Genomic DNA, 24,527 nt, shown 5'->3' with positions numbered 1-24,527 from the left:
GGGAATCTCAGTTTGATAGATGGAGAGTGAGAGATCCCCTGCAGCAGAGGACGTTGTTGGATGGAGCAAAGCTGGACGCTTCGTTTCTCCGGCTGCTGATGGATCTTGAGCAGAGAGCCGCCACTAGCGCCTCGACCCCGACTTGGCGCTAGTCCTCGACTAGAGCAGAATAGGCAACTAAATCACGTGATATTATCAGCTCGGGTACTGGCCTACGGGTACTGATCTACGAGTGAATCATGGTGTGTGAAGAGAGACGATGATCATTGCTCGACTCTCTCTCTCTCTCTCTCTCTCTTGAATCTTTACTAAACATGACATCCAGTTATATGCTGCATCCTATAGGTATTGTAGCAGGGTCCCGAGCAGTTCTTTATGGTCCTTTTGCCCAGGCTCATCATCGGCAAGTCCCTCGATTTGCTCTGATTGACAAGAAGTTAGTACAAAAGAAGTGAATTCTGTGATGTGAATGCTGCTTACCCTTCAATGTCCCTTTGATAATGGACAGATCCTCATCCCTATCTGCTAGTAGTGAAATGATCTTCCGCCTCGCCCCATCATCTTCGGCCACCAGCCACGCTAGTAAAACATCAATTAACTGAGAGTGAAGTGAATGTTAGCCAATCAGTTCTAGAAAGGCGAATGATAAGGAACAAACCTGCAGAGAGAAAAGACCAGCGTCAAAGCGTCTGGAGAGCCATTCCGCAGCCATGACTTCTTGTTCTTCGTCTGTGTAGTTTTTCCGTTCCTTCTCAATGGCTTGTTCAACAGGCGACACCCTTGAAGCGTAGTCTCGTCTTAGCTTCACCAGCTTCACAATCTTTTCGTAGTCCTTTTCCATGAATTTGGCAAGGGTACGAATGCGTGGAGCCGAACCTCCTGGTAAGAGGCGTAGCAGTGAAGCAAAGATTCCCAATAGATGTTCTATTGTCTGGCTTTCTTGCTGTTTGGAGTCAGTTACAGCTGGCGGGGGTCCATTTTGACAAGTCGCCTACCTTTCGCATGAACATTCCAAAAATTGTTCTCAGACCTGCTGCTTCAACTAAACGCTCGCACGCAGGGCCGCCTCCCAGTCCACCCAGAGCATGGTCAAGAACTCGCAAGGCACGTTGCTTACTGAATTTGCCTTCCTTCAGCATAATCTGAGCAAGCTCAATGCCTTCGCCTTCCAGAAATTTCTCCTTGCCAGAATCTTCGTCGACAAGACATATCAAACAGTCGAAAAGATTCTCCACGTACTCCTCCTCGTCCGAGTCTTTTTCAGGGTCGCGTTTGCGGTATTGACTCAGTAGTTGAAGTAGAATATCGACGCCATCGAGGTCAATGAATTTCCCTCTGTTTTTGGGAGACGATTGTAACAGGATGGCTAAAACCTCTGCTGAGTACTGCTTATTTTGACTGACTGGATTTTCTTTCTGCTGTATGCGAGAGAGGAGCCACGATAGTACGGTAGAGTCTTGACCAATCTTTTCCGCGATTGTGTTTTGAGAAGCCAGGTTTTCCAGCACGTCTGGTCACGAAAATTAGCATCATGTCTTCATCGAACTGTAAACCGATGAGGAACATACTTAGCACATAGTACACGCCTGCTCTATCGGCTTCAGATGTTTCATCGAACCGTGATAGATTTTGAGTGAGAAGCTCAATGAGGTCGGCATCCAACTAATATCGTCAGCAATCGTCCCGTAAAGCGAAGCGGCACATACCAATGCATTAACGAGAGTATCCCACTGTTCCTGTTCAGCCTCTACATCTTCATCCGTCAACTCACTGATGATCTGAATTGCGTCTATGGCAATATCTGCGTTCTCATGGGACAGCAATGATGTTAGAGAGCCCACACAACCCAATTTGGAGAATTCCCCATATAATTCAGGGTGTTCGGATAAGATTGAGAGTCCTTTGATCTCCGTGTCTAGATCGGCTTCCGAGGTCATGAACCTAGGCAGATGGTTAGCACTATTTGTTTCACCAAGCAACGAGGTCCAGTCAACTCACTTCTGGGGATCATTCTCAAATTTCCCGCGGAGCTCGGCGTTTTTCGATATCTTCCTTTCAAATGTGAGCGCCAGCCGTCGCAACCAGGCTGAATCAAATTTCTCGGGCTAGAGCAACGTTAGCGCTGGGTCCGAACTGACATTGCTGACCCAGATTGTTCCATACCGCTGCCTCGCCTTCATCCTGCTGGTCGATATATTGCATTGCCTGGGCTGTTTTGCGCTCCATCCCTCCGCCGAAAAATCGTCCTTCTTCATCGTCTGGGATATCCTCGGCATCGAAATCAGGTGGTAGCTCCGGACCAGCCTCGCCGTCGTCCTCAACATCTTCCTCCACCATCGGTGCTTTCCCTTTCGACTTGACATCACCGTTCGCGTCTAACTTCGCTGCCTTGTAGAGCTCATCTGACATTGCGCATGAGCAACGGACTTGTAGGATGGGTAGGCGCAGGGAAATAAGAGAACGTACTCGGGTCTTGTGCAAGCTCTAATTTACGCTTGGCGCTCGCTGCCGACAGAGGTTTCTATTGCAGTTAGCCTCAATCCAATGATAATATGCTGAGTATTCTGTACCTTGAAGAGCTCGTCTATGCTCGTCATGGTTGCGACGTGCGCGGCGCGCAGAATGGTACAAAAGACTTTCCTCCAAAGGACGGGGTAGCAAGCCTGGAGGCACCAGCAATATAGCAAGAAGAAATGTGACTTTCGGCCTCCAAAGACGACTCCTAGGCTCTCTTTTGAGTATGTATTCTTGCAATCTATTTTCTTACATTTGGTCGCGCAAGCTACTTTGGAGGAGATACGGGTGCCGGGACACGCTAAAGACGCAATCAGTGATGCCAAGAGTTGAACGTTTGAAAGATTTCTCGGAGTGGTGTTTCCTCCGCAGGCCATCAAGTACCTTCTAAACCTCTGCTCCTTGATCGCCATAACCCATTCTGACTATTACTCTACAAGAACTCCATCTGTACATTCAGACCACATCATGTCTCCTAAGCAGCGTGTCGTTGTCGCCAGCTCTGGTCGTCCCCAGAAGGGCTTCCTCGGAGCTGCATACGAAGAGCTCACTGCGCCCGAGAATGCCACCATCGTTAGAAGCCTTCTGGTCTTCGGTGTAAGTGCCTCTTATCTTATAATCCTTTTCGAAAGCTTTCTTGGAAGAATCACAGCTAACGCTCCCAATCTTTAGGCCGGCGTTGCGTTCCTTCACAGCAGCCTCAGCGAGTTCCTCCTCCCTCCGTAAGTCGAAGCATACTCCTCATGCCTTTGATCTCTAGCACGGCTCTCGGCACCATTTTTTGGGACAGAAACTGATGGGAACAGTCTGTGAACAAACTCCGATGAGATCCTGGACATCCGCTGCTTGAAACCTCTGGATTAGGCCCCGGAGTTATCGACAACCCACCCGATACCGTCACGGATGAGGCCACTTTCCTTATATCATATTTTGTCTCGGTCTTGATTTAATGGCTACATGTACTATGCTTTGCGCTTTGGTGGGCTTACGTCTTTTTGGGTGAATACTCGGATCACCCAGCTTCTGAATGGAATATCAAATGGCGTTCTGATAGACATCGTGGGTGTGAGGGCTGTCTGGGCTTACTTGATAACTCAAAAATTATTCACAAGTAGCAAAATTGCATCAAAGGAGAGCAAATTCGTTTTCCAAAACATGGAGCAGCGCAGTTCGCTTATCAGATGCTCATCAGTCGCTCATCGTCCCCTTTGTCTCCGTCTGACTATATGCGACCTGCTATTGCATATGACCTACACTGTCGGTCAGTCCTAGCCAGCTTTGCCCATTTTGAACTCTTCGCTGCTTGTCAGATTTTTGGTCTGACCCTCTGATCCCGGGAAAGTAAGATATAGGCAGCATTCCGTAGAAAGGGGACTTGTATTGCAGGAGAGAAGAGGAGTAGCTCCTTGATTGTGACCAGCAACATCAGTGGACTGTACATCCTTGTGTCTCCATTGCCTTCTTCAGGATAAAATTCCTGAATGTGAATAGTAATGGTGCCTCAGGTTACTTTGTAGCACATGATCCCAACATTCTCCAAAAGTGCTCCAACATTTGTGTCACGGCTGCCAGCGAATATCATCGGACAAAGGGAATGTTTAGTCTGCATCCTCTGCTATCAATTCTACTGCTCTATTGAGGAACGATTCGTATCCATCTAGAACAATAACTGAACATTCGATATCGCCAAGACGCCACACGAGACATCAAATCAGCGCGGGGAAGCCCGCAAAACCCCCACACGAACCCGAACACCGCCTTTCTTCAGTGGCCGGGGGAAACACTATCGGACCCCGTACATGATGTGCAGACCTAGAACTCAGACGGAGGCCATCGATCGCCTTCCCGATTCTTCTCAGGCCGCTTAGATCCGGTCCATGTGTATCAGATTGCGTCGTTTTGCTGCAGGAGCAGCCATATCCAACTTACCTCCCTCAGGATGGTAACCACCAAGCGCAAGCTGTCTAATGCAGACGCTGATACAGAGAATCACAACGCCAAAAAGAGCAACCTTCTGGGCTATGATGCCCGTACGCCATGGCTCTTCGACCCCAAACCGTCGCTAGGTCGGCGGACAGCTGGTAACCCCGCGGTGCAACATTCCCTTCCGCTGGCCAACATGGTCTCCACAGTCCAAGATCTGATCGACCCGGATTTTGACCCTCTCATCGCGATCCTCGATGACGAACCGCGTTTTCTAAAGCCCCTACCCAGTCGAATATCATCGGAGGACCTGGAGTTTCTGAGATTTCGAGGGGCGCTTTCCATTCCGGAGAGCGGACTGCGGAATGAGCTATTACGATGCTACATTCAATGGGTGCACAGTTTCATGCCGGTCCTGAACCTGCAAGAGTTCCTACGTTGCGTAGCAGAAAATGACCCCGAGGGAAACATAAGCCTCCTCTTGTTTCAGGCAGTGATGTTTGTTGCCACAGCATTTGTGGATTTTAAACATCTGCAAGATGCCGGTTATACGACACGAAAGAGTGCACGGAATGCTTTCTATGAACGATTAAGGGTATGTATGCTATCAGGAAAGGGTCAACGTTCCGCTCAGTGTCTAATTCTTTACACCAGTTGCTCTATTCGCTTGACTGTGAAGATGATCGAATTGCCATCTTGCAGACGCTCCTCCTAATGACATATTGGTCGGACCACGTCAACAACCCACAAAGAGACATCTGGGATTGGATAGGAATATGCAACACTCAGGCCCACTCGATTGGACTGAACAGAGACCCCACCACATCCGACATGGATCCCAGAGTGAAACGATTACGGGTCCGCCTGTGGTGGAGTTTGTACTGTCGAGACCGTCTTATTGCCATGGGGTTAAGGCGGCCAACCCAGGTCAATGAAGGAACCAGTAGCGTTCCCATGTTGCGACTGGACGATTTCGATTTGGAACCTTTTCATCCGTCTGTGACTGAGATATTTCACTGCCGTCAACTGGAGGATGTGTCCCACCAAAAGCGTCTAGCGACTATGTTCATTGAAAAAGCTAAGCTTTGCCAGTGCATTGGCAGGGTACTATTCGCGCAATACACAACATCACAGTGTCAGTTCGGCGTGACCAATAGAACCACCATTACACTTGTTCCGCGGCAGGCCTCGGAATCAGAGCTGGCTCGATGCAGCCAAAGACTAGACTCGTGGCTTAGCGCTCTGCCGAAGGATGCGCAATACATTCCCGCATCCAAAAACAACTTCAAGGATGGAGAAGACGTTCTTCTACTTCATGGTGCCATGATAAGAATGCTCTATCATGCGACCATAAGCGCGCTGCACAGGCCGTGGGCATTTGGCCGGGATCAGGTCAAGTCGCGCCTTGAAATCACGCAAACTGCGCGATCGAAGATGCACGATGCAGCTTTAGGAATTACACACATTATACAGGGTCTCAATCAGTTAAACCTGACTCGTTTCCTGCCTCAATCTGGTGTCACTTGTATCATACCAGCAGCCGTGGCGCACCTGTCAAATATCATGTCCAACAACCCCACCGTCCGAGAAACTAGCCTTCACCACTTTCAGAGATGCATCGAGGTTCTTCGGGGGCTGAAAGATCTCTATCCTGCCGCGGACATGGAAGTCGCCAACATTGAGGCCGCTGTCAAAGTGCAGTCCGATAGTGTCGGGACTTTCCTCAAGATCATGCAATACAGCAATGTGAGCGTGGACCAGCTACAGCCCCCAGAGCCGCCATTACGTAGACAAAGCATCGATTCAAACGTGCATACGATGTTTTCTCCAGAGGACAATTCACCGGATCGGCGAGAGTCCTTTGTGAGAGCAACCCCCAAGCAAAGGTGCGAGTCGGACGCGCAGCGCAAGGAAGACCGCGCTGAGTCCTCACAAACCAAGAGACACAGCATCTCCACCTCTATCCCCCGCAATGAACCCAAAAACATGAACCAGCGACAACAACCTACTCCTATGAATGATTTCGACGACCACCTCAACAACTTCCCTTCTCCTCAGATAACCAGCTCATTCATTCCTGCAGATCTGCTGCGGATTGACATCGACTCCTTTCCCGATTTCGCGCCTTTAGACAGGAATATATCCTCAGTCCCGGAACTGGATGTGGACTGGACAGACGAACTTCTGGGAGGCCCAGACCTGGATCCAGATCATTCCGGGACAGGCTCGGACGAGCCTGAGGATTTATTTTCCTTTTCTTCAAGGCGCGAGCCAGGCTCGATAAGCCATAGCCATTGCGGTATCACCGGCGATTTGGACAGGGATTTGGGTCTGGCTCTCGATTCATATTAACGACATTCTGCATGATGACGATTTTCGTTGGTTGATCCTGCTTTCGAGCCGGTGTATATAGGTTTAAGCTGCCATTTGTGATATCCATGATTCGCCTTGTAGGATTGTACATGATTATCAATACATACTATGATTTTACTTTGTGCATACGATCATTCCGTTAACATGTAGCTGGAGATCGAGCACCATTCAAAAATTACCTGCTCCTCGCTGTCGGATAAGGAATATACACAATCAGGCAGCCACGGTATCCCCATCAATAATCTAAATCTAGAGTCTATCCCATGGTTTGTATCTCGATGTACAAGATGTACAAGAGCTGCTTCAGCCCGTTAAAAGAACAGCATGCTAACTCTGCCTTGCCCAGCGATTGCTCTCGTCCCCTTCCTCCCAGTATTGCTCGATGTACCCTAGCCTCTTCTTCACCTCTTGGACCGTATCTTTGTCGCCCGTATTCTTGCCCATGTTGTCACTTAGCTTCACGGCCGGACGGCCGTTGGCCGAAGCGATCTTGATAACAATGTTGAGCGGCTTCGATTTCTTACCGTCGGATTTATTCGTGAAATCGTCTGTAAATCACAGGGTCAGTGGAGCTGACTGGGGACTAAAGGGGACAACAAAACTCACTGGTGAAGAAAGTCCCGACACCGAAAACGGGGGCGAATCCGGCCTCCTCGGCAATGACTTTGTACTCAAGACAGTGCTCGATGTTCAGTGAATCTGAAAACACAACGGTCTTCTTCTCTTTGATTCCTTCTTTGTCGTAGAAGTCGCGGACCATCTTGACGAAGTAGGTTGGGTCGCCGGAGTCCTGACGAACGCCGGTGTAGACTTGCGCATATGTCTTGGGAGAATGCTGGGAGTCGTTCTCGTGGAGGGGAGCGGCGATTGGAGGTTTAGTTTCAGCCTCGCTCTGAGGCTGTGACTCGCTCGTTGTGCCCGCTCCCGATGCAGTTGTGGCGACAACACCGACACCTGCGCTGGTATGGTGAGGGATCGGCTTCCGGAAGGCGTCGAGGAAAGCCGGAGTACCGAATGTATCGGTGAGGGCGATACCGAGGACCTAGCACAATCATGAGTCGCTTGGCTGCGTCGTCGAGAAGAAACCGATACATACCCCTTCGCCAAAGCATCCGAGCCAGTACCCGAGAGCCATCTCGTTCGCGTTCTCGTAATCGTCCGTAATGGCAGCGATGGCCATGAACCACTCGTGAGCCACAGTGCCAATGGGAGCCACGCCATACTTCATTGCAAAGTGGACATTGCTGGTTCCTGAGAAGACGCCCTTCCAACCCTGTCGCTTTCCCTCTTCAGCAGCCCGGCATAGCCCTTGCATGACCAAGTCCTGAGTGTGGTAATCGCGTCGACGGCGGGAGCCGAATTCGGAGAAGATACATCCATTCTCGAGCAAAGTGCATCCCTTGCGGAAGGCCTTCTCTTCTTGATTGCTGTGATCCCAATCCTTGTCGTTGAACATGAAGTACGCCTGACTCGTCAGGGCGAGGAGTGGAATCTCGTAAAGGATAGTCTCGACCCAAAGTCCCTTAACCATATATTCAATATCTCCCAAGTCGTCATCGTTACCCGTATCTTGTACAGGTGTGAACTTGATGTCAATCTGCTCCGAAGGCTTGAGTTGGAGCGTGGTGAGGTATCGGAGGTAGGCATAGTTCAAGTATGGGCATTGCTTCTTGAGGAAAGCAATCTCCTCATCGGTCACGCGGACATTGGCAAGTCCTATTCAGCGCGAGGAGTCAATACCAAGACCTCACAGGCTGAGAGTAGAAAAATCCACGTACTGTCCATTTGTTCCAGGAGCCATTTGTAAGCACCCCGCGTCAACTTCATTTGCGGGGTACGGTTGGTGAAGCCATATGTAACATCTGCGCAAGAAATTGAGTCAAAGCAAGTCTAGCCTGTACGACCGTCATCGAAAACTTACGAGCATCAGGAAAGTATTTCAGAATAGCGCATTGCATTGTCAGCTTATACAAATCTGTATCCAGTAGAGAGAAAATGCCCTCCGGGTGCGGGGGGGACGTCTCTTGACCCATTGTGGACAAAACTGTGTCGACACTGCACACACTCCAATTGAATCTTCAGAGCTCAGCAATCCAGCGTCCAGATGAGACCTCAACTCGTGATATGCGTCACAAAGTCACTGAAGATCAGATAGGGCCGGCAAAAAGTCCGTTGCCGGACAGTCATCCAGCGCGGGGAATCAACGAAATAAGAAGTGGTTTGCACTGTTTGCACCGCTATGTAGTTGTCATAGAGCACACGACGTCATACGAACATAATTTGCATCTGATAATGAAGAAGAGTTGGAAAGAATGTTGCGATGTAGGAATATGAAGTTGTTTATATATCCCATGGCGTTGCCCATACCTATTAATGTTGCCCACAAAGGGAATCATAGTTCATTTGCTGGGTCTAGATGGACAAATCATGATCTGTTGCTGTAGCAAACGCATCCATGATGATTTTAAGGTAGCTAAAGGAACAGACAGACAAAGATGGATATAGAGCAAACAATTTCAAAGAATGAGCGGCATACATTCCAATTAAGAGCACGCAGAGGAAGTGAGGTCCTGCATGTCTGACAGAGGTGCCTGAACTAAAAAAGAAAAAGAAAAAATCAAACCCCGCAGACGGAATCGTACCGACGATGGAAGCGTGGGAGTGCAAAAAAGACGGAAGCAAAAAGAACCGCTCGGCCAGGAGGGCAAGCTTAGTCAGCTAAATGACTGATAGCAACATACATGTCTAGCTTCCCAGCGTGTAACCCCTCTGATTCAAAAGTCACTACATCCACCAACCTTTGATCATTCTCCCAATCGATCATAAAAAGGGCTTGAGCTGCGCGATTCCCCAACTTATGTGAATATTAATCAGACTCAACAATACAGTCACACATGGCACATGGTTCTGAGGACTGTGCCTCCGTGTTGGAGCAGTTCGTTCACGATGTGGCGAATCTTCCAGCAGAAGTCAACCACTTGATGGAGGAGATCCAGGCCAAGGACAAGATCATCCAGGATTGTCGCGCGACCATCAACTCTCGTGACAGCAGTTTACAGAAATTCATTAAACTCAATGGCAGTCTCACGCCGAATCCCAAAGAAGAGCAGTACTCGAAGGTGATTCTACAGAATCTGGACAGGGCACAGCAATTACAGGACGAGAAGATACAGCTGAGCGAGAAAGCATGCATCCTGCTGGATCGCCAAATCAAGAAACTGGACGTCAAGATACGCGATTTGCAAAACGATAACGTGCTCTCGAATGATCCACCTCTTCCCTCGCTTTTCAACAACAAAGACCAGTACCGCGATCCGCCCAGGATTTTCTTTCCCGATGCAACCGGCGCCGATACTACCTCCTCCCCTCTCCAACCCACGTCAGGCAACACCAACGCTCTACTCGGCATCTCACAACGGCTCAACCAGTCGCTTGCCCGGTCCACAAGCGCAGCCGCTTTCGCCACGCAAGGCATCGCGCGCAGCTCCGCTCCAGCAACCCCGTCAGGCACAGCCCACTTCCAACAACGACAACGCGAATCATCGGCAGGAGCGGTAGAGAACAAGCGCAGGCGGCTCAACGCATCATTGGGCACTCTTCCCACCGCGTCCTCGAATCTCCGGCAGTCATCCCTTGGCCCCGGCACGCCCAAGGCAGGCACACCGGCTTCCAGTCGTGCAGGCAGCGCCGGGCCGCGCTCAACGGGCGCGATTAAGAAGGCCGCCACTAAGAAAGTCGCGCCTCATCAACAACTCAAGAAGATTAAGGCTCACGGTAAAGCAACGAAACGCTCCCTCAGCGCGAGTGGTCGTGTCAAGCTCAGCGGTGCGACCAAGAAGTCCCCGTCTGCGGCGGGCGGAGATGAAGATGAGGACGATTCGCTTCTCAGCAGTGCCGAGGCTTCGGATTCCAACGCCAGTGATTCTCGACGCATGGATGAGGACATTGACGAGGAGGAGGAGGAAGAGGAGGGCAACGAGGATACCAAGGTCTACTGTACCTGCCGCAGTGTCAGTCATGGAGACATGGTCGCGTGTGATAACGACAATTGCCCCTACGAGTGGTTCCATTGGAAATGTGTTGGTTTGACGAGGGAGCCGGTGGGAACTTGGTATTGCCCACACTGCAAGTCAAACTTGGGCAAGTAGTTGGTCTCTGCTGTTATGTCTTGATTTTCTTTTCTGGCGTTCACTATGCGATGTTCTTACTTCACTGTCCATATACCCATCACTTGTACCTTCATGAAATGGTACCCGTTATGACATGCGAGATTGCAACCGATGTAATCACACTACTAAAACGGCCCTGGACGTTGAGCTTAATCGTACTTGGTGGTAATTCTTCGAGTTACAGAAGCATTGCAAGAAGCACTGGTATGTCCATAACATGTCATGATTAACTAGAGATAACAAACATGCATCATCACCCCATTACAAGTTCTGAGGGAACGGTAAGCCGTGGGAAGAACAATTTTGAAGCTCGAGAAAGAGTATCTGCAGATCATTTCCATCATATCTCCGTGACTAGAGCCCCAGTCGTTTACCGACCGAGCCGAATGACACCAGCCGCCATGAGTTTCTGGATCTTCGTCCGGACCTGAACGTTCTTCATGTGTTCTTGCAGGGCAGCAGGGTCGCTCTTGGCCTGCTGGAGAATGCTCTGCATGACTGGGTCCTGAAGGATCGACATGATCTGATTGCGTCACGTTAGAACTAACGCTCCAATTAGTGGAAAGGGCTGAAGTGACTTACCTCAGGGTCATTCTGGATTCTCTCCATGGTCTGCTGCTCCGTCTCGCCAGCACGAGCGCTGAATTGAGCCTCCAGACACTTTTGCTGCTGCTGATCAATCTCACGGGCGTGCGTTCCGTCGTCTTGCTCTGCGGCTTCCGTGCAGGCATCCAAGGCCTTGCTGTATTCCTTCATAGCGACCAGAGCTTGAGACTTGCGAATATAAGCGCGGATGAACTTGGGATCACGGCGGATAGCCTCGTCGCAATCCTGAACGGCTTGAGGGAAAGCCATAAGCTTGATGAGGGCAGCGGCACGGTTCGAGAATCCCCTGGGGTCGTGAGGAGCACGCTTGGTCATTTCGGTAAAAGCATCAACAGCACCGGGCCAGTCCGCCTCCTGAAACTTCTTCTGGCCGAGCTCGCGAGCCTTTTCTGCCTCGGCGGGGTCAATGTACGCCTCTTTCTCGGCCTTGTCCTTGGCCTTTTCTGCGTTACGAAGCTTGGTGAGAGCGTCGGGAGTGCGGTGTTCAGTGAGGGATTTGTGGTAGTATTCGATTGCTTGTGTAAAATCACCGAGCTTCTCATAAGCGCTACCGATTCTCGCGAAGGCCCTTTTGAAGACAAATGGTTAGCCGAGACAAGGAAAAAGACAAAGACTTCAAAACTCACTTGGCGATGACCTTGAAATCTGCCCGAAGTTCGCGACCTTCTTCAACGGCCTTCTGACAGATGTCGATGGCACCCTGGAGATCACCCTTTTCGAACTTGGCAGCACCGATGTTGTTCAAGTATGTAATGTCCTTGTTGAGCTCCCAAGCCTTGGTGTAGTGCTCAATAGCCTCATCAAATTGTTTCTTCTTGTAGAAGTCGTTGCCGATCTTCTTCTCGGCGTCGCCAGCTTCCTGAGCCTTCTTCTTCGCGATAGCCTCCTCGTCCTCGGGCTCAGGCTCGGGTGCTGGTTCAGGTTCCTTCTTCTTTTCGGCAGCAGCGGGCTTCACATCGGGCATCGGCACGTCCTCCTCGGCCTCTGCAGCAGCCTGAGAGGAGCCAGCGGCCTCTGGGGGAGCTCCAAAGCTCATGTCGATTCCCAGCAACACACTCATTACCTGTAAGAAACGAGGATCTTGGATCTCCTGGCCAATGCTATTGGGGTTTTGCTGAAGGCGTTGGAGTTTCGACATGAAGTCGGCGTCTGCAAGAAGGTGGGAGGTCTTAGGGTTGCTGGCTAATTTCTGGAACATCTGAGGGTCGTTGAAAATTCCACCCAAACCGGCGGTAGGGTCTCCGGTGACACCGTCCGCCTGAGCTTCGGCATCGATGGCTCTCTTCACAGCGTTGAGACCGGACTTGGCCTGATCGTTGCTGGGGTCGAGCTTCAGAGCTTCTTCATAGGCATCGTGAGCACCCACTAGATGTTTACAGTTAGCACCATGCAATCACGCAATATATCCATGGAGTGGTATACTTACAGAGGTCTCCGAGGCCACGGCAAGCCGCTCCCTTACGGCTGTAACCCTTCGACCAGTCTGGCTTGATTTCAACGGCCTTGTTGGCATCGTCCAAAGCTTTCTGGTATTCTGACTGCGCTGCGTAGACAGCGGACCGGTTGGAGTATAGAATGTGGTTGCTAGGCTCGATTTCAATAGCCTGTGTGAACTTCTCACTATAGAAAAAAAGGTTAGTCTTCTTTCTCCGTAATTCCCGTCCAGGAAGTGCAGCCGAGTTTTGACATAACCCAGCCTAATGTGTGTGTCTCTGCTTGGTATACTCCGTACATCACACCACTGGAGACGAGCGGGGTAGCATCTACATACATAGCGGTAGGGTAGTCCTTAGCAGAGAAGGCCTTGTTGCCCTCTGCCTTCAAAGCGTCAGCCATACTGCAAGATTTTTCAAGGACAGGTATGCTGGAACAGAAATGTGACGATGACTCCTGGTTGGAAACAATTGCGGTAGAGAATCAGCAGCTGACGGACAAAGCGAGCGCTGGGCCCATATTAATGAGCTCTGCCCGCTGGAGCTTCTGGAAATTTCCGAGGAAGTCATTGGATGCCTGAGGCAAAGCCCAGGCCAAGCTCTCTGGAGCTTTGCTGGCCCTAAACCCTTCTGGGCCGAAGTGTCCCCCCGCTAATCAGAAGACGCCGCCGAACAAAAAAAATAACATCTCCGCCGCCTTTTCCTACGTAGTGGTTAGTCACGATTTGACACTGCTGAGGACTTGTATCTGTTCTTGCGTGTGCTGCATTGCATTGCTCTGGCTGGTTCTTTTCAATTGTCGTCGCTTGTTCGAGTTTTATTGTTTTATTCTTGTTTGACAATGCTCGTTTCCAAGGCTGTCCGGTGATTTCTGTCTCTCTCTCTCTCTCTCTGTGGCCAACGGCTCGAAAATGGCTTCCGCGGGGCCCTCTGGCAGCTCCATCAACGAGCTTGCATCCAGACTTTACGACGAATGTTTAAAGAGATACGACTCTGATCATCTCTTCTATCAACAAGACCTGCTGGGCTTGGGTGTCATTGAGAGGAACAACCTACCACTTCTGCTGCAATGCACACAGTTGCTCGTCGACCAAAAACTATTTCGCCTCCTTCAGGGCAAAAATGATCGTTTGGCATGGAAGATCATTTCTCGGGAAGATGCTGAGAAGTACGTCACCTGTTGGATACAGGCCCATGCGGATGGTTGCTAATGTTCTATTCTTTTCTTGCATAGGCTTCAGAATCTCAGCCCCGACGAAAGTTTAGTCTACAATGTCATCCACTCGACAGGGCGCAACGGCATCTGGGTCCGTGCGATACAGAGCCGGACCAATTTGCACAAATCTATTCTAGATCGGTGCCTCAAATCGCTGGAAGGGAAGAACTACATCAAGAGTGTCCACAATGTCAAGTTTCCGAGTCGGAAGATGTATATGCTGGCGGGCCTGGCTCCGAGTGAGGATGTCACGGGTGGTGCTTGGTTTACTGATGGAGTACTGGACGCGAACTTTATCAGTACTGTTGCTGGCTTCATCGAGTACACCGTTAGCCGGAAGAGCTGGTATGAGGTTCCCGCTGCAGGGAACAAGCGCTTGAAAACGGCCGATGGGCGTGCCTCAGTGAAACAGGAATCGGGCGAAAAGAAATACCTCCCTTATCCTGCCGGCTATGAAGGCTATCCAACTGTCGCGATGATTACTGGGGCCGTGAACGAAAGTGGGATCACACCCGTCCGGCTCGGAGAGGAGAGCATCATACAATTACTGGAGATGCTCTGCTATGACAAGAAGCTCGTTGCGCTGAACAACGGTCAATTCTATAAATCGATTAAGAACCCCGCCGCCGTAAAACTGGAAAAGAACCGGAAACCAGAGGGCGATGAGGAGGATGTGGGAGACAAGCTGGTCACGAACGGCATGACCGAAGCGCCCTGCGGTGCATGCCCCGTCTTCAAGCTCTGCGCCCCTGGCGGTGCCGTGAGTCCGGAGAGCTGCGAGTATTTCGATCCTTGGCTGCAAAAGGCGCTCGGATTCTAGCTTGTTGCACGAGCTCCCTGTCGTCAATGAACGTCCTCTCACGGCTGATATCCTGTTCGTTTCTCCTATTTTTCTTCACATGTATAGTGCGCGCATCTGCGCCAGGTCATTTGTGTCTGCATAGCGTTGGCGTTCTTATGTCTCGGGACTGGTCACGGTTTAAGGTCTTCTGTTCTCTCGATATGAGCAAGTTGTTCAGGGTTAGAGAATGAGGTCAGAGCGCAGGAGGGGTTTATTGCTCCCTCGTCTAGTGGTTTTGATAATGGTATGCGTTGAAACGGAGATCTTCAGGTTCTAGCTTTCTATCAGACAGCCCTGGTCTACTCTGGGTAGTTTAGTGATTCTTGAAGGTTGTAGGGTGCTTCAATATTTCATTGACATCGACTAGTGGCCGGTGAACACATCTGTGCTCTCCCATCACTACCGTCAAATGGCCATATCCCAGCAATCCCCTTGGGATTGGGCCAGAAGGGTGGCTGTTCTTATCACGTTCAAATCTCCCAGCCATTCAATCTGTTACCGCTCAAACTGTCGATCTTGTCGCGCAGCTCTTCGATCCGAACCTCCACACCAGTCTGCTGGTGCAACATGCGTAGGAAGCTGTTCCAGATGCGACGGCGTCTCGGTCTATCCAACGGGGGATAATGGAGGGTCAGCTGTACGCGAGATTTGAACGCCTCATCGAAGGTCCCAATTCGATTTGAGGTGAGGATAAGGTTCCCTTCATAGTACTCTAGTACATGGAAAGACAGACACGAGGGCATTTCGCTGTGTATCTGTCGGACTACGTTCCTCGAGGAAGATGTCTGCCTCGTCCAGCAGGATCACGCAGTTCTATTTCATCCCGAGGTAAAGGACCGTTTCAAAGTATCCTTCAACGTCCTCGGCGTTTGTGTCGATGTCTCCGCAAGTGACACGGTACAAAGGGCGATGCGTGAGCTCGGTAACAGATTCCGCGGTGAAAGTTTTTACTGTCCCTGGTCCGCCGTGCAGGAGGAGGATGAGACCGGTGCCTTTGCCTTTCGATCACATGGTTGGGATGTTGCTCCAGCTTCCACTGTGAGAGGCGAAGAGTCAGTACAGAGTAGGTATTGAGACAGGAAAGAATCGGATTATCAGAACATCCAACATATTAGCTGCATGACTAGCTCGAACAAGCAAAGTTAAATCCGGCGCATGGACCTGGAAATCATGAAATCCTAAGAGTAGTGGTCCCCGTCTTCGGTCATACTCTAACTCTGTACAATTCCATCACAAAAGGAATAGGCCAGGCTCAAGCCTCAATATTCAGGTTTCTCCGGCTCATGCACGATTGCACTTTCGTCTTTCATCACCCATGTGAGTGCCTGAGTGCCCCAGGCTGTCAGGCAACTATGGTTGTTCAAGATCGAATCCCCACATCATCAAGAACCATGGGAGGATGTGAGACAGTCAATCGGTTCCTGGCTATCCTAGCAGTCGTACATTCATGAACTGTAACTAATAAGTATAGGGCTTATTCGATGGACTGAAATCAATAATGTTGTCAATCTCAATGTCCGACTCCTAGTATCCACACTTGCAGTAGTGTCTACAATTGACCAAAATGATCAATGCAGTGGTCCAAAGTTCTAAGCTATTTTGTGGGATAAGGTTAGATAGCTAACAACCTCACGCTCACATGAAGGTAGGACTGAGACGATTGTGGTCAAGGTTTCAATCATGACTGCTTAGGCTACCTTGAATATATATTGTTTTCCTGCGGAGTACCGAGTACAATGATCTCAGGTCGCAGGCAGTTCAGCCCGAGTCATGCACGCTACGTGCCTACGTGTAAGTTTTGATGCAAACTTGGGTGGCAAGAATCAAGATGGGCCGGGATTCAGCGGTATTTCTTATGACAAAGTGTGGCTGGTGACGGAGGATAACTGGGCAGCAGGATAGGACTTCACTTAGATGCTGTCTACCTTTGCTGTTTCTGAAATTCAGAGCTAGAGACGAAGGGGTCAAATACAACAGTGATGGCTGTCCATTGACGCGGAAAAGGACATTTACTCAGACTAAGAAAAAGATAGGCATTGCTCTCAGTCGCATCGAGAACCTGAAGTTATCGCAAGAACCAGTGCCACGGATTTGATTTCCAGTGAGGGGTTTCATCAGCGCTCAACCCTTAGGTGCCTGCCACATTGGTTGGTACCTAAGAGAGGGTATTTGATTCGGGGTTACGGAGGCAATTGAAGGATTTTTTGCAGAAACAATGAAACAGTATTTACTTTACCTTAGCGGACTGGAGGCCTAGGAGCTGGGACTGAAATGTGGCGCACTATCGACTTACCTAGCCTCCTGAGTTTCTACTTTGAGGTTAGCTTAGATCTCATGAATGTGGCGGTGCAAATCAGTCCACCCAGGAGTCAGGACTCAGGAGCTCCTTCAGGCTGTTTGCAGCTCATCCGGGCCGACGTGCCTCGGGTTGAAGAACTCCTACCTAATACATGGCTGAGTATTTCAAGGCCTGAATACTGAGTACTCCGTACAATAGATTCTTAAATTCGAAGCTGATATAACAAGGACTAATTCAGATGAACATATTTGGAAGGAAACTAGAGGCTGGTACGGAGTACATAGCTACCTACTACCTAGGCTATTAGTAGGCAAGGAGCTGTCGTAATTCACACTCAATCGGTGATAGTCTCCTGTCTCCACAAACAAGTATTGGGTGATTGGCCCCGTTCAAGAGGGATAGCCAGATAGCTTTCAATGATTCGTTCAGGAGAAGAAAGAATTTTTTTTTTAAAAAAAAAGTACTATGGTACAGTCCCTAGGAACTAGGAAGTAGATCGATCGTGGAAGCTCATCCTCCTTTTTCTGGACTGTTCCGGGTTCCAGCTGCAGGTAGATAGATACGTCACGACCTGAGCTAGCTGGCATGATCCCTTTTCCTGTACGGAGTACTCTCCATAGTCTATCAAACGTAGATATCTCTCTACCTTTTTACCTTGAAGAGTATTCCGTATCTGATCATCACGAACCCAGTCAATTGGCATCTATCACCAGCCTTTGTCTTATCCTCTATCTACCCTCCAAACCCCACCGTCGCTCTCTCGCGGTGATCCATCTCCCCGGTCCTCTTTACACTAGCCACGCTCACTTTTGACGCAAGTGGCTCTGAATGAAGTCAATCCTCCCGCTTTGGGATTGACTCGGTTACCCTGATCTGATTGACTTTTCTCTCCTCCTATTATTTCATCATAGAAACCATCCCACCGACCTTCGGAGTCGGATGGTACCTATTTAATCACTTCTAGAAACTATCGCAAGAAGGCTGCCTCTTTTTTTCCACCCGTTCTCACCCTCGATCTCCCCAGAAGTGGGTGCCTCAGTTCCAAGGTACGCAGCCACCCCTCCCACAGTCCCACTACCTAAGTACACAGTAGCATCTGCATCTCAGCTCGTTATCGTTGGGTGCTTCGTGCTTCGCCGATTCGGGCCCCCCGCTGCGGAGGTTCCTGAAGGCAACCATCGAAATTAAGCGCCAAATCCAATGTTCCCATTTGAGCGCCCACGAACTCTCATGAACCGAAATACACATTATTCCCTTAGACCGTGTATTTTTCATTGATCCTTTTTCTATCTATTGTTTTCTTTTCCCTTTCTTACCCTTGCTCATCAGTGCATTTTTTGTCCTCGTCTCCCACGATTTCAAGAGAAGAAGGCCACCGTTGGCGGTTCTCTAACGGTTTATAGTAGGTGAATCCTTCACCCGAGGCTTACCGCTTCGTTCCCCGAGCCGGAGGCAGCGATGGCGTCGCAGAATGTAGAGGACCAAAAGGGTGAATTGAGGCAGCAGGGAGCCATTGAGACTGCGCAAGAGGCCTCCAAAGACCCTCAATCTAATCTCCGACCAGAAGCGGTGGAGAAGGTATTGATCGAGGAAACCCGAAAGGCTGGCTTGCCTGCGTATCAATTCGACCCTGATGCCTCCCCTGAAGAGAAAGCCGCAGCAGCCGCAGCAGTGAGTTTTTACCTTAATCTTGTCCATGGTTGTTGTAGGGCAAATGATCGCTAATTGTCTCTCCCCATAGCGAGTACCACCAGGTTTTCACCATGACAAAAAGCCCAAAGCGAAGGCTATTGCTACGGATGTTGTGAGTGCACTTTAGGCTCCCAGCACCACCCTCATTCTACGATCAAACGCCTCATGATGACAACCAACCCACAGGACGATGGTACTCCCGACCAATATGACTTGCCCCCTCTGAGATCGGCGACAGACCTCATCAAGGAAGAAGCCATTAAAACCGCGGAGGACAAAAAAGAAGGCGCGGAAATGACCGATGATTTGCGATGGGCCCGCGACCGGACAGGATGGGCTCCGCAGTTCGAAAAGCCACAGACCGAGGAGGAAAAGGCAGAGGGTACATTGTTAGATCACCAAGACTTTCTGGAAAGCAGATTGGATGATAAGTTCTTCGGAGGTAAGAGAAATCTATCCCCATGCCCATGTCTTCTCCATGACCGTAGAAACTGACCGGAATTTACCAACTTCCAGACTGGTATCACAATGCCGGCGTGATTATCTTTGCGTGTTTAGCCTCCTGGCTCGTCGCTGTCTTGGGCGGCGGACTGGGCTGGATCTTCATTGTCATGGCTGCTTGCAGTACGTACTATCGGACATCGATTCGGCGCGTGCGGCGAAATTTCCGGGACGACGTCAACCGTGAAATGGCCAAGCAACGCCTGGAAACCGACACCGAGAGCTTGGAATGGATCAACAGTTTCCTTGTCAAGTTCTGGCCCATCTATGCGCCCGTCTTGTGCGACTCAATCATCAACTCGGTGGACCAAGTCCTCAGCACTTCGACTCCCGCCATGCTCGATAGTTTGCGACTGAAGACTTTTGTTCTGGGTAGCAAGCCTCCGCGATTGGAGCACGTCAAGACCTATCCCAAAACCGAAGTCGACACAGTCATTATGGATTGGAAATTCAGTTTCACGCCAAACGACGTCATGGATTTGACTGCCCGCCAGCTGAAGAACAAGATCAACCCTAAGATCGTCTTGGAAGTCAGACTTGGCAAAGGTGTTGTGAGCAAAGGTCTAGACGTGATCGTTGAGGACATGGCATGCAGCGGTCTCATGAGGGTCAAGGTGAAACTTCAGATTCCGTTCCCTCACATCGAGCGCGTTGATGTCTGCTTCTTGGAGCGACCGGAGATCGACTATGTCTGCAAACCCCTCGGAGGCGATACGCTTGGCTTCGACATCAACTTCATTCCCGGTCTTGAGAGTTTCATCAAGGACCAGATTCACAGCAATCTGGGACCCATGATGTACGATCCCAACGTCTTCCCGATCGAAATTGCCAAGATGTTGGCTGGCAACCCTGTGGACCAGGCTATCGGCGTGGTGGCTATCACCCTCCACGGCGCTAGTCAGTTGAAGAACCCGGATAAGTTTGCAGGAACCCCGGACCCTTACGCTGTCGTGTCTCTCAACAATCGTGTCGAACTGGGTCGCACGAAGACCGTTCGCGATACGGATAGTCCCAGATGGGGAGAAACGATCTATGTCATTATCACCTCCTTTGCAGAGTCGCTCACAATCATCCCATACGACTGGAACGAGTTTCGGAAGGACAAAGAACTCGGCACGGCTACTTTCCCATTGGACAGACTCGAAGAGCAGCCCGAGCACGAAAGCATCTACCTCGAAGTCATGGCCAGCGGCAGATCCCGTGGTGCAATCCACGCCGACATCCGATTCTTCCCCGTGTTGGAAGGCCGCAAGCTGGAGAACGGCGAGACTGAGCCCGCACCGGAGCTGAACACTGGTATTGCCCGTTTCACCGTTGAGCAGGCCAAGGATCTTGATGCGTCGAAGAGCATGGTTGGCCAACTTAACCCTTACGGTGTTCTTCTGTTGAACGGAAAAGAAATCCATATCACCAAGAAACTGAAGCGCACGAACAACCCTATTTTCCAGGACAACTCCAAGGAATTCTTGATCACGGACAGGAAGTCGGCTCGTCTGGGATTGATCATCAAGGACGACCGCGATCTCCGAACGGATCCCATCCTTGGTTCGTATCAGATCAAGCTGAATGATATGCTCAAGATGATGGAGAAGGGCCAAGACTGGTTCCATCTTCACGGAGCCAAGACTGGACGGGCCAAGATGACTTTGCAGTGGAAACCCGTTGCCATCGGTGGCATTTCTGGTAGTGCTGCTTACATTGATCCTATTGGTGTGATGCGCTTCCACTTCAAGAGTGCAACTGGTCTTCGGAACCTGGAGAAGATGGGCAAGTCTGATCCATACGTCAGGGTTTTGCTTTCTGGAATCATGAAGGGTCGTACGGTTACTTTCCGAAACAACCTCAACCCTGAGTGGGATGAGGTGGTATATGTCCCCATTCACAGCGTCCGTGAGAAGCTTACTCTGGAGGTCATGGATGAGGAGTCGATCAACAGTGACCGCAGCCTCGGCTCATTTGAGATCAACGCTTCTGACTACGTCCGTGAGAATGAGAACGGCGAGTACGAGACCGACGACGAGAAGCAGCTCATCTCGAGCCCTCTTCGTTTGGGCAATCGTGAAAAGGGTGTCCTCAACTACACCGTTGCATTCTACCCGGCTATACCTGTGGTTAACCCGGAGGATGAGGAAGAAGAGGAAGCCGAGGAGGTTGAAGGTCTCGACGTCCCAGCGGCGAGGAAGAGTGTCGACTCTAAGCGCAAAAGCCACCATTCCAAGAACCCTAGCGTCGACTCCAAGGCTTCAAAAGCCACCGCCAATGGCCAAAACGGTGCTGCAACAAACGGTACTACGACGAATGGTGATGACCTCAAGGTACCCGGTCGCGCCGGTAGCTTCTCCTCAACTGCCAAGGACTCCGAAGTCATGTCCGTCAGGTCTATCAAGGAAGTGCCCAAGACGTACATTGCCGCAGAGGATATTTCCAAATATGGTATTTTCCTTTGCCCTCTTGCTTTTTGTCACAGCGATTTACGAGGCGGGTTGCTTACATATTCACAGAGTCTGGTTTCGTGGTGTTCAAGTTCCACGAAGCTCAGCTTGCTCGTTCGAATGTGCAGCTGGAGGTCCTGATGGACGACCACATGTTCCCGTCATACTCGTCGCCGAAGATCCGCTCAAAGGCTGCCAAGCTAGTTGATGGTTTGTGCCCCGAGGATCAATCATGGGGAAAGGCTGACCGGTAGTAGTTGGAGATGCTTTCGTACGTGAAATGGAATTTTCCAAGATCACTCTTCGCCTGGTGGACAAGAACGATATGAAGGATGAGAGCGATGAACACACAGTTGCGAAACTGACTGGCGATACACTTCCTACGCTGCAGCGTATTTTGGTATGTTCTCTGCCGATCAAGCCTCTTTTATTGGAGATAGACTAACTGACCACTCGCAGTACACACCCACTGAACTTGTTCTCCGGTCGAACGACGGGGAGGTGAGCAAGGTGATAGTCAGTGCCAGGTACATCCCTGTGAAGATGAAGCTTGACCCCACAGAGAGTATTAACAACATGGGTAACCTTCGTGTGAATGTTCTGGATGCTGCTGAGCTTCCCTCCGCAGACCGCAATGGCTTCAGCGACCCTTACTGCAAATTCAGACTGGACGGCAAGGAAGTTTTCAAGACCAAGGTGCAGAAGAAGACTCTTCACCCCGCCTGGAACGAATTCTTCGAGACTCCCATCAAATCTCGAATTGGCGCCAAATTCCGTGTGGATGTTTACGATTGGGACTTTGGTGACAAGGCCGATTACCTAGGCGGCGCCGATATCAATCTTGAGATGCTGGAGCCCTTCCACAGCCAGGAAGTTACGTTGACGCTCGACGGCAAGTCAGGAGCCATCCGCCTGAACCTGCTCTTCAAGTCCAACTATGTCATGCGGTCCCGTCAAGGATCCTCCACGTTCTCTGGTACTTTCGCAACACCCGGCAAGATCGTTGGCGCCCCCGTCAAGGGAGTTGGCTTTGTCGGCGGTGGTGTCATCAAGGGTGCATCTTTTTTGAAGCATGGTATCATGTCACGGTTCAAGGGGGATGATTCTTCGAGCGATGAGATCCCGGAGGAACCAGAAGAAGCCTCGAAGACGGAGACAACCCAGCCACCAGCCGCCATCTTGGTTGACGGTGGGACTCCACCCAGCTCTACTCCCAACTCATTACAGCACGCACGGACCCGAAGCGTGGTGTCGCACTTTGGTGACCGACTCGGCATTGGTGGAGGTGCGGGCAAGGGGGAGACCGGCACGGCGACGATCACGGTGGTGTCTGCCAGCAACTACCCCCCGTCGTCCAACGTCCGAGTCCTCATTAAGGCGGTCGGTCCCAAGGGGGCCAAGGAGGTGCTCAAGACCAAGGCCATCAAGGCCAGTGGCGGCGGACCGGTGCAGTTTGACGCCTCGCACGAGACGTGTCGAGTGCACAACACCACGGCGGATGCCCAGTACCAGGTCCGGGTCGTCGACCACGCGACATTTGGCTCGGACAGCATTCTGGGCGAGGCCCTGTTCTTTGTGGACGACCAGGGCTCCGTGGCGGGACAAGAGAAGCAGGTCAAGGCCGGCAGCGGGATCGTGTCCATCCGAAGCAGTTTCTCGCCTCCGGAATCGAGCCTCCGACCGGGAACTGCGCACTCCAACAATGATGCGGCGTCGGAGCTGTTGGACAGTCCCGACTCGAAGAAGACTGGCCGACGAAGCTTCCTCAGCAAGAGGAGCGTGAGTGGAGCATAGCAAGGCAAGGGTATATAGATTTGAATGAAGGTTGGATATGTTAATGATTCTGCCTTTTTTTTTTTTTTTAATTTTTTTTATCTTTTTTTTCCCCTCTTTTATTCATTGTTATTTTTATTTTTATTTTTTTTTCCCCCTTAGTTTATGTGATGATATCCCTCACTCCTGGTTAGCGGTAGCATCTGAATGTATTGACGTTAGGCATTTACAGCGTACCGTGGTATTCATCAATCTGTAGATGAAAACAATGCAGTCACCATAACGTGCATGATCCTAAGGTACCTGTATTCCACGGATCCCAGTTCCGATGGCGGTCTAACAGTACTTGACTCTGTGGAAAAGATACCTGTAGCCAGGAGGCAAAGGACATGTCTTATCCATCTCATATCAACAAACTCTCTAGTACCTACCATGAGACCTACTTAGTACCTACAGTACAACTGTGTTGGTGTATATCTATGCCTTCATTTACCCACCCTGCTTCCTAGTATGGGTGTACGGGCTCGCAGCTCGGCGGGTGTCAGAAATGGGTCAGTGGGTGTTAGCAAAAAAAAGGTCAGCAGGTGTTGAATATGAATTAATTATACAGGTGTTTCACACCTATTCAGTATCTACTAATATAGGTTTTTAATACCTGTTTAGCATATACTAAGCCTATATTAAGTATTCATAGAATAATTATTACTTAGGTTTTTATTATTCTATTCTCTAGAGTACCTCCCCTTATTAAAGTT

At 50.3% G+C, this 24,527-nt stretch overlaps 7 protein-coding genes across 7 annotated transcripts; 3 read left to right on the top strand and 4 right to left on the bottom strand.

Moving 5' to 3' along the window:
- Positions 1 to 339: 339 nt before the first annotated feature.
- On the bottom strand, positions 340 to 2,597 carry CDV56_103282 (beta-catenin-like protein 1; the record flags this gene model as incomplete). The annotated part of the gene is made up of 10 exons (XM_026756901.1): positions 340 to 422; positions 481 to 598; positions 659 to 943; positions 996 to 1,510; positions 1,569 to 1,662; positions 1,707 to 1,941; positions 1,999 to 2,105; positions 2,164 to 2,402; positions 2,467 to 2,521; positions 2,571 to 2,597. The coding sequence occupies 10 exons, from the start codon at positions 2,595 to 2,597 to the stop codon at positions 340 to 342; spliced, it is 1,758 nt and encodes a 585-aa protein (XP_026610610.1).
- Positions 2,598 to 2,982: 385 nt separating this feature from the next.
- CDV56_102786 (transcription factor domain-containing protein) lies at positions 2,983 to 6,789 on the top strand (the record flags this gene model as incomplete). Its single annotated transcript, XM_026756405.1, has 4 exons — positions 2,983 to 3,111; positions 3,187 to 3,236; positions 4,453 to 5,032; positions 5,092 to 6,789. The coding sequence occupies 4 exons, from the start codon at positions 2,983 to 2,985 to the stop codon at positions 6,787 to 6,789; spliced, it is 2,457 nt and encodes an 818-aa protein (XP_026610609.1).
- A 348-nt stretch (positions 6,790 to 7,137) lies between these two features.
- CDV56_102531 (nicotinate phosphoribosyltransferase) lies at positions 7,138 to 8,843 on the bottom strand (the record flags this gene model as incomplete). The annotated part of the gene is made up of 5 exons (XM_026756150.1): positions 7,138 to 7,358; positions 7,417 to 7,852; positions 7,907 to 8,526; positions 8,589 to 8,672; positions 8,732 to 8,843. 5 exons carry the CDS (start codon positions 8,841 to 8,843, stop codon positions 7,138 to 7,140), a joined length of 1,473 nt encoding a protein of 490 aa, XP_026610608.1.
- Positions 8,844 to 11,349: 2,506 nt separating this feature from the next.
- sti1 (Hsp90 cochaperone STI1) lies at positions 11,350 to 13,421 on the bottom strand (the record flags this gene model as incomplete). Its single annotated transcript, XM_026755536.1, has 5 exons — positions 11,350 to 11,502; positions 11,562 to 12,153; positions 12,212 to 12,950; positions 13,012 to 13,205; positions 13,357 to 13,421. 5 exons carry the CDS (start codon positions 13,419 to 13,421, stop codon positions 11,350 to 11,352), a joined length of 1,743 nt encoding a protein of 580 aa, XP_026610607.1.
- A 508-nt stretch (positions 13,422 to 13,929) lies between these two features.
- On the top strand, positions 13,930 to 15,054 carry CDV56_101688 (RPC34 RNA polymerase subunit family protein; the record flags this gene model as incomplete). Its single annotated transcript, XM_026755307.1, has 2 exons — positions 13,930 to 14,186; positions 14,253 to 15,054. 2 exons carry the CDS (start codon positions 13,930 to 13,932, stop codon positions 15,052 to 15,054), a joined length of 1,059 nt encoding a protein of 352 aa, XP_026610606.1.
- A 491-nt stretch (positions 15,055 to 15,545) lies between these two features.
- Positions 15,546 to 15,818, bottom strand: CDV56_101579 (uncharacterized protein; the record flags this gene model as incomplete). Its single annotated transcript, XM_026755198.1, has 1 exon — positions 15,546 to 15,818. The coding sequence occupies one exon, from the start codon at positions 15,816 to 15,818 to the stop codon at positions 15,546 to 15,548; it is 273 nt and encodes a 90-aa protein (XP_026610605.1).
- A 3,014-nt stretch (positions 15,819 to 18,832) lies between these two features.
- CDV56_100353 (putative membrane bound C2 domain protein (vp115)) lies at positions 18,833 to 23,793 on the top strand (the record flags this gene model as incomplete). Its single annotated transcript, XM_026753972.1, has 7 exons — positions 18,833 to 19,045; positions 19,116 to 19,178; positions 19,253 to 19,508; positions 19,583 to 22,000; positions 22,069 to 22,209; positions 22,257 to 22,399; positions 22,459 to 23,793. 7 exons carry the CDS (start codon positions 18,833 to 18,835, stop codon positions 23,791 to 23,793), a joined length of 4,569 nt encoding a protein of 1,522 aa, XP_026610604.1.
- Between the last annotated feature and the right edge of the window lie 734 nt (positions 23,794 to 24,527).

This window comes from Aspergillus thermomutatus (genome assembly GCF_002237265.1).
Source record: "Aspergillus thermomutatus strain HMR AF 39 chromosome Unknown NODE_296, whole genome shotgun sequence".
NCBI classification, from domain to species: Eukaryota; Fungi; Ascomycota; class Eurotiomycetes; order Eurotiales; family Aspergillaceae; genus Aspergillus; species Aspergillus thermomutatus.
The sequence above is the reverse complement of the archived record's forward strand: the minus strand, read 5'-3'. Positions and strand labels throughout refer to the sequence as shown.